Below are 9,404 nucleotides of genomic sequence, written 5' to 3' on the forward strand. Positions count from 1 at the left end.
CCAGGTACAGTTAATAACAGTTCATTTCATTCTCCAATTCTCAAGCATCTGAGAACAAGATTGTATCAATATACATCAATTAATAAGCCATACATAATCTTACAAGGCGTAACATCGTAAGGATATAAAAAAAACGGGTTGTAATAACGGCTTAAGTTTATAGAATCTCAGTCAGATCATATTAGTCAATATGACTTAAATAAATAGAGTTCTGCTTAATAACATTTAGAAAAATCTCGAGGTGTTTCTTTTTTACCATTGGGATATTTAAGAAAATAGTTTATTTGCAATTTATTGACTAAAAAACTAATTGAGGATAATAAGATATTTATATTATTTCCTTCTATGCAAAATAAATAATTTATTGAACCTATCGAGGACTATTAAATAATATGCTAATAAAAATACAACCCAGTTAAATTGAAATGCCTAGCACACTAGACACAAACCATATGAATGACTAGAACAAAAAGGCAGCTGCCTTTGCGTAAATTTATGAATTTAACGAGTCTATCATAATCTATATTATTTTAAACTCACCAACAATATTATAGATACAATACATACTACTGATTTTATAATTTCTATGAAAACTCAGATGCTTCCCCGTAATTTGTACAAAGATAAAAATTAAATAGTTTTAAATGTTAATTTAACATAAACATTTTCAAGAATTGAAATTGTCATTTTATCTAATCTTCAATTCTTCAAAACACGGTTTCCATTGTATAAGTGTTATCTATTCAAATATGCTCAGTCAGATTCACTTATTCAATATATTCATATTCTATGGAATGATTGAGTCAGAGTCACTTCGTGTTAAATAAATGTGGGAGTGTTCAACTTTTTAAATTATGTATAAAGGGTGTAGTTATCATCCCAAAACATTCATCTACTGACTCATCTTAATATTTGTTGTTTTAGATTTAATTATCGTAGTTTTTTTTCTCCGGTTAAAAAGTAAATGGAATAAATAAGATATACATATATTTAGAAAAACTTACTTGCATGTACATTCCACTAGTAGCTTTGTTACTCTTTTGTAAGAGATACAATAGGAATGTATACCCTTACGGAAGAGGCAATTAAACTCTGTAAAGTAGGTTCTGTGCTACTCTTTATCGAAGTAACAGAACTTTGAGACATATTCTAAGCCCAGAAGGGGTCACCAAAGACCTGACGATCGAAGTGCCATATCCAATATCAATAATAATAATAAGAAAGAACAATAAATTCTAAAATTGTGAGGAAGAACTAATCGCACGATGTCGTTAAATATATAAGTTCTAAAGAACACAGAAGCGCTTAAAAGAAGTTCGAAAACAGTTAAGCAAGATTGTCCGCAAAAAATCGAAACTTTGTGTTATGACCTAAAGCCGACCTGATCTTGACAACCGACGTAAAAGGGTGAGAAGATGCTGTACAATGGGGATGGGTATGGAGAAAGTAATATGGAGTAAGGAAATTGATACAGATAGTGATATTCAATTTAACCTGGGTACGACTGCAGGATTCTTACGGGACGGAGCCAAAAACAATCGGATTTAAATTTGTGTGTACATTTGTAAAAGAAAAATTGCGACTTAAAGTGGGGTCGCTCACATATGTGGATGAATTTATATGTGACTAGTAGCCGTTTAACATGTGTTCATATCCTTATCTCAATTAAGCAAGGAAAGTTCTTGCTTGTTGGAAAAATTGCTATTAGACAAACGTAATCTTGAAAAGAATACCCGTCAGTAGTAAGACGAAAAGCTTTTGCGTTTGATGCAAAATACGAAACAGATCAATTTCTGCAACGAGACGGCACAGTACACCCTAACTCTTTTTGTTTTTTATGTTACTTCAACAAAGAAGCCGAAAAGCGTGATATGAAGTAGAGCTGCAGTTGAAGCAAACATTGGGAATGTTCGTATTTATTATTGATAAGTAACTGTTTAGTACGTAGCTATATCCTAATCTCTCTCGAGTAAGGAAACTTACTGCAGCACAAGATGCTGCACATCCTCGGAAATATAAGTTAGTAGCTTGTTGCAAGGTTTACTATAACACAACCGCAATCTTGAAATGGATGCTGACTCGGCATGGAGGGTAGAAATCCCTCGCCTCTAGTTATTCTTGCCGTTGTTCCCGATGAGATCCATAGAAAAAAAACGCCTTGAAAAAAAATTACAAATACGTATACATAGATAAGGATATGGTTGAGTGAAGGAAGTGTGAAAGTGCTTAGACAGAAGCGTTTATTGAGGATGAATGGGATCTTGATTGAAGTCAACTTGGAACAATGCCGAAAAACTTGACGGCTTCCTTCCCTTTAGTCGAGATCACTTATGTTATCTATGTTACTGTAGAAGTCAATGTATTCATGATACGACAAGAGATCGATAATGCAACGAGGAAAACCGTGTGCTTCTGTTATAAGCGTAATCTTTTTGTTATTGTAAAGGAAGTAGCACCAACTGGCATTGCGTTGATTATAAATTTAACTTAATTTGTTCAAAAATTTTAAATATTTAATGTGTCTATATCATAAATAATATTAGGTTTGTACAATTGATTTCTATATTTACAGTAAATTCATAAAAAATTTTTATAATGGTTTTAAGGCATTATAATATAACCTATTCATCCACGTTTACGATAACGTAAAGTTTTTGATAACTACAAAACATGTTAATTACATTTCTGTTAAAAACGGAACTGTTTTACATACAAATGGGTTAAATTTATAAAGGTACCAAACTACTTAGTATCCTATATAAAATTCATTAATTAGATTCAATACTCTGTATTTATTAAATTTTAAATCTATTATAACTTTCGATTTATCACCAGAGATATATGCTGTCAGGGGCTTTTATTGCTAAGATTATGGAGTAATGTATCTGTAGTATGCTTTAGAATAACCTCAATGGCTAAAAATATTTACTTTGTTATAAAATTGAAAATAACAATTATCACTTTAGTTTATAATAAAAATATCACTTATATTTTAATATAATTCAATCATTAATTTTCCATTATCATTCATTTTAACAGTTGAAGTTAATTTACAAAAAATAAATAATTATATATAGAAATTCAATTTTACAAATGCATCTTATTATTATTATTACATATTATTTCATTTCTAACAGGCAAAATAGTTACAAACAAATTTAATAATTATTTGCTATTATTACGTGTATTTTTCTATTTAATTATTTTTAAACAAAACCTACAATTCAAGATAATTTCACCCACATGTCAGGCGGGTATTAAAGCAATAGCAACTTTAGCTGTTAAATAAATAGATAAAAAATAACGCTTTAGAAATTTACAAAAAATTTAAATATGGTTTTTAGTTAAAAATATAACAAATAAATAAAATTATAAAAAAAATTTATTTTAATAAAAATAGCAACTGTGTCATTCATTACTCAAGATACATGGCAGATAAATCGTATACAATGTTTCATTTGTACTTATGAATAATTAGCTTATCAACATAATTATGAGTGAGATAAAGTTAAATTAAGTAAATATTTTGTGCGAAATAGTGTGAGAATAAATAAATAAATAAATAAGTTAATATCATTTGAGATTCAAAATGTATTGCTAAAGGTTAAACAACCAAAGTGATTCACTCACTCGCTACTTAAACTACTTTGAGGTAGAAGTTCTCTAATGAAATTCTATTAAGGAACTATTCAGGTAAATTGCACCCAATCTGTGTTACGACTTGCGCAGCGACATCTGTAGCCACACGTATACATTCACTTAGTGAACGTTTCTCAAGCCAGGCATGTAAGAAGCCAGCAACAAAAGCATCTCCAGCGCCAGTTGTATCAAGAACATTCTCTACACGTGGCGCATTGTAGCTGTTGAATACAATTGGACCAGGTTCACCAAGCTCTTCAATATAATTCGATATAACTTGAACACCTTGATCTCCTTTGGTAATCACAATTATCTTAACTAAACCACTCTGTATAAGTTCTTCAGCCATTTTCTCTAGACTACTACAACCCATCTTCTCCGTAAATGCTTCGAATTCCTTTACGTTACCGAATATAAAGTATGCATTGCGTGCTAAGTACAATAATTGCTCGTAATTACGCTGCACAATATAAGGGGCGCTGAGATTAATGGCCAAACGTCTTCTTTCACGTATATAATTGCGGACTATGTACTCGCAGACATCCTCACGCTTCGGTATAAAGAAACCTTCTATGTACAAAATTTGCTTGCGTTCGATGGAGCGTAGGAATTTTTTATTCTCATCCTTCTCAGCACGCTTTAGTAGATCTATGGAGAATCCTGCTGAAGCGCCTATGTTCGCATAAAGCGCTGTCTTATCTTCGTATACTAAACACACGCATTGGCCTGTGGGTGTTTCTGTGATCGTTTCAATTCTAAAATTATAAATAAATTTTTATTTTCAATTTGAATTAATTTAAATAATTTGTTGTCATTTGAAAGTAGTTATGGAAATGGTTAAGAATAGTGAGTTGTTTATTTCATAAGCTGAGAGGCGTTTATTGTCAGAGACTTAGCACGAACTGTCTAATTAAAGTGTGCTTAGTTTGTTTTTTCTAGCACACAACGTCATCAAATATTTGCACTTCAAACAAATTCAAGCAATGAACGAGAAAACCGGTGGGGTTTTTCTAGATATACCTACGTACATTTATTAGTAACTGGATTTTATTTAGATTTTTACGCTATGAAAATAGTTTTCCCTGTTATGGTGCAATAAAATTACTTTATGCAAATGTACGTGAGAAAAACTGATCCAGCTGAATCGATTATGGAAACTGAGTCAGGTTTTTATGATGCACAGATATTTTATTTTTAATTGTGTTATTAGCAAATCGAACTGAGTTCGTAGCAGATAGGTAAATAAATTTTTAACAGATATTTTCATCTTCGGTTGCAATGCTAAATACGTATTGTATGGAGTTTGTATTTATGCAAACTGGGGATTTACATTTTCTTTTTTTTTTTTGGTAAACGCAAGACTGATATTGCGAGCAGTGACTAAGCAAAAAGTTAATCCAAATATTGGGACTTTTCTTATTAACAACAAAATAAACAATTACCATATTGGTTATAAACAATAAAGTTATTTTGATACTATACTAAATGTGATGCACATATGTATGTAAAATATGTTGTTATTTATATGTTTGTATATAAAAACAAGTAATACTATATTACTATTACTATAAGTAATACTATATTTTATATAACATCTAGTAAACAGTATCAGAAACATGTAAATTAAATAATGTACATATGAAACACCTTTTAATGGCTTCTACTGATATCGATTTTTAAAGCCTCCTAGTGATTAATTTACTTTTAAGACTTTTTTGAGTGAATCATAAATGGATTATAAGACGTATTTACAATCTTCCTCATAACTACACATTCAAAAAGAATTAGATTTCGTGAGTGCCACAACTTTAAGGCAAGTTATCTCTACAACTGAAACATAGTGGAACTTGCACAGTATTTAAGAAATCCCTTCTCAAATCACAGCGCCTGGACTTTAGAATATTGTCAAATATTCATATAAATGCCATTATGTAGGATGAAATGTCATCTACTAAATTGCATTACCAAAGAGAAGTAGAGATCTAAGCCAGAGACACTCAATCTGGAGTGCTAATAATTCTCATTGCCTTTCAAGAAATTAAATCTGAATTTTGTCATGTTTGTTTTACAGGAAAATGTGGGGCACAACAATATCATAAATTATTTTACTAAAAAACTACTAACTTTCTATCATAATTTGTAGTATATGTAAAAGTATGTGATATAATCAGGGTTATTTTAGTTACGGAACCCTATTTGGGAAGTAAAACCACATTGGGTTACTAATTCAATATTGCATTCCGTGTAATGAATGTGCATATATATTGACACATTATTAATTCCAGATTTAAATGTATTCATGCGTTTAACTACTTAAGTACACAAAAATATAAATTTTACAACTCTTATAAATTACATCATTAAAATGCAATAAAGTAAAGATTCAGTATTTGACTATAGAGGCAAAAGTAAATGCATTTCTTAAAAAAAAAAAGAAATATGAGTAAAAAATGTCGGAAATTTCAGAAATTTTGCAGTAGCAAAAATTGCTTTAGTTAAAATTTAACAAAGAATTCTTTTAACTTGAGATACGAATGCAAACTACGTGCATTAGAAGAGATAAGATTAATTAAAGTTAAAAAATTATGACCGACCTTTGCTTTTCTAAGAAATCGAAAATAAGAAAAAATTGTTCGATATCTATTAGATATTATTGTTCATCTATTCTTTTATTATTATTATACTTATTCAATAAAGCTCAAGAATCTTTAAGTAGTACTCACCTATTCTACTATATAATTCAATTGATCTTCAAACTATTTTGAACTACTATAACTCTCGGCTAATATCAGTTCATATTTTATCTAAAAACTTAAATGTAATAATCTGCTAGCAGTTTTTTTGAGCGAAAAACCCCAATTGATTATAGATAGATCAATTGCGCGAATACTAGCATATCATATACTCTTCCCTCTCAAATTCTCTTGAAGTAAAATTTACTGGTTTCAAAAATTTCTTTAAACTCTAGGGTGAATACTCGATTTTCAATGTCAAACAGGTAATAATCGATTACTACGTAAATCCTGCCATTTTAATAATATAATAAAATCAAATCTCCAAAATATTCGAATACTGAATATTCATTATCATTTCAATTTTTTTTAAATGCAATTCACTGAACTTAAAATCTTCTATTAGTTCTACCGTGGTTACTCATATAATATGTATTTCCTGCCATTTAAATTTTCTTAAGATAAAATTTAATAATGTCAACCTCTTCTACGCAATTCATTGTGAATATGTAAATACTACGTATTCTCTTATATTTTAATTTGGTTATAATTCACTGACCTCAAAATCTGCAAATCACTTCGTTCTACTTTAATTCAAAATTTAATAAATCTTTATTTATAAACAAAATATGTCGACGCTTTTATGCTATGCTAGTATTTAAAGTCACTCAAGAATAAATTTAATTAAGAATTATGGATTTAATCAATCTATTCATATACAATGAAGTGCTTTCATTTGTGAGGATTAAACACATTTATATGAACTTCTTTAAAAGACCTTGAATGCAATCGTAAATCATAAAATACAAAAATATGGATTAAATTGATAAACAATAATAAATTGAATTTTTAATGTCTGAAGTTCTTTTAAAAAAAAATATAAGTATTAAGTGCTAAAAGATAGCACAAACACATATAATATAAACAAATATAAAAGTGCCTACAGTACTCATATCATATATATATGTGAATTCTATATAGTTCTATGTTGTATAAGCAACGTTTCCATATATAATTAATTCCTTATATTATTTTTTTTTGAATTCCCATTTCCACTTATTATTCTTTTTACTTACCTGGCATCAATTTCATAATCTTGCAGTCTGTCCCTTAACTCCTCTGCGTATTTATCATCGCCAACGGCACCAAAAAAGAGTGCTTCTGTGCCCAATTTTTTCAAAATGCGTACTGTGTTTAAGGAAGAACCTCCAGGATTTGTAATACAATTTGAACTAAAATAATTTAATTTTAATAATTTTAAATAAGAATTTCAAAAATGTAACCAACGAAAAGTGTCAAAACAAATTTAAAATGTCGCTAACCTCTCGCAAATCTCAGCTGTTAGTGAATTCAAAGTCTCCACACTCAGTTCGCCTTTCGCGTTCATTGATAGTTGAAAACGATCGAGAATATCTAAATCTGCGATTTGCACTGTGCGATCTAATAAAACATTTCCAAAAGCCACAACTTTCCGCGGCCTAAACAAATTATTAACCATAAAAGTAGAAACAAAAAGGTTAATTACGAAATCATAATTTTGTGTTATATTTAGCAACTCACGTGCCGGCACCCCAACCCGAATCGCCGTTGCTATCGCCAAATATTTTCTCATAAAATTGCTGTAAGTATTCCATTGCTTTCAATATACAAAAAATAGCACTTTGAAAAAAATTATTAATTTTACTAAAAATTTAATTTGTTAAAATCGATAAAGAGAATTAACGGACGTCTCCCGGTCTTTTGGCACATTTACACAACACGGCCGCAAAAGTCGTACTAAACTCATTTCGTGTTATGTTATTTTATTTACGCTGTAATTTGTTATAAGCTTGTGAATTTTTTATTGCTCTTTTTTAACTTAATTTAGGAAGTGGGAAAATTGTGTGCTTAATCATCTTACGCCTTCTTTCCAACTTCTTTTTTTACGTGAGCAAAAAATAAACACTAAAAACCTCGTCTAGTTGACAGTTACCATGACAACCTCAAGCTTTGTTAAGAAGCGCTATATTTGTAGTAGACAGAGTTGCCAATTCTTTTTATTCTTTTGTTGTGATTTCGTGTAGAACAAAGAACAGAATAATTTTGCACTGATTTGTTTATAAAATTATTGTAGGAAATTATTTTTATAAACGAACTCTTTTGATTAATATTGAACTAGTTGTTGATAGTTTATATGTGTTTTTTAAATGAAAAATTAAACATAATTGAAATTTGTTTTTATTAAATTGCTTATATGCAAAACCAGTACAAGCAATCAAAATCTTGTGGAAGATAAATGTTATAATCTGCCAAGTAAAAAACTATTTGAGTTTTATAACTGTATGTTCAATTAATGCTTAATTAGTTATGAAATTTTCAATATTTAAAATGTGATAATAATTAAATAATCATATCTTCATACTATTTCAAAAATTTATGCAATTATTTTACTCTATGTATATATAATTAATTGCATTTATTATTTATATATATGTTTGTAGTGTCATTTTTATTTTTATATTATATGCACAAAATTTATGTTTACTATTCCAATATATATTATTGTTTATTTTCAATTATGTAAACATATATATATTTGTATATATATTTGCTTAATGGTATATCTTTCATTATATTAGCCATATTATTGATGTAAATTCACATCTACAGAGTTTGAGAATTTATGTTAATAAAAGATTAAAAGTATTGGTAACCCTTTGTCAATACATGTGCTTGTTTACATTAATGCACGCTATCAACAATATACGTCAGTAAGTCTCCAAAAGCTTAGTTTTATAAACTTTTCATCATAACGACAGTTTTAGATGCGTTATATTACTTGAGCTTATAAAACTGTACGAATTAGTTGGCGTAGATTACTTGCGCTACTCAAACTGTTAGAATGAAAAATTTTAGTTGTATTGTGCCTGCGAAAAGTTTTCCTACAAGAAAAAGATTTAATTTAAAAATAAATTACAAATGCTAAAATTAACAGAATTTCAAACATTTTTTTTCTAAGTCACATAATTTTACTGTCATTAAAAGTATTAATAT

At 29.0% G+C, this 9,404-nt stretch overlaps 1 protein-coding gene across 1 annotated transcript; it reads right to left on the reverse strand.

Annotated features, from left to right (window-relative positions):
* Positions 1 to 3,145: 3,145 nt before the first annotated feature.
* LOC119682937 (adenosine kinase-like) lies at positions 3,146 to 8,449 on the reverse strand. The gene is made up of 4 exons (XM_038096513.1): positions 7,932 to 8,449; positions 7,694 to 7,849; positions 7,448 to 7,603; positions 3,146 to 4,394 (listed from the first exon to the last, which is right to left on the reverse strand). The coding sequence occupies exons 1-4, from the start codon at positions 8,003 to 8,005 to the stop codon at positions 3,686 to 3,688; spliced, it is 1,095 nt and encodes a 364-aa protein (XP_037952441.1). The 5' UTR covers positions 8,006 to 8,449; the 3' UTR covers positions 3,146 to 3,685.
* Between the last annotated feature and the right edge of the window lie 955 nt (positions 8,450 to 9,404).

Source organism: Teleopsis dalmanni, chromosome 2 (assembly GCF_002237135.1).
Source record: "Teleopsis dalmanni isolate 2A chromosome 2, ASM223713v2, whole genome shotgun sequence".
NCBI classification, from domain to species: Eukaryota; Metazoa; Arthropoda; class Insecta; order Diptera; family Diopsidae; genus Teleopsis; species Teleopsis dalmanni.

Coding starts and splice junctions, on each gene's coding strand:
- LOC119682937 (XM_038096513.1), bottom strand. CDS start 8,005: ATGGAATACTTACAGCAATTTTATGAGAAAATATTTGGCGATAGCAAC. Junction 7,604..7,693: donor ACAGCTGAGATTTGCGAGAG/GTTAGCGACATT, acceptor AAATTATTTTAG/TTCAAATTGTATTACAAATC. Junction 4,395..7,447: donor GATTATGAAATTGATGCCAG/GTAAGTAAAAAG, acceptor TTATAATTTTAG/AATTGAAACGATCACAGAAA.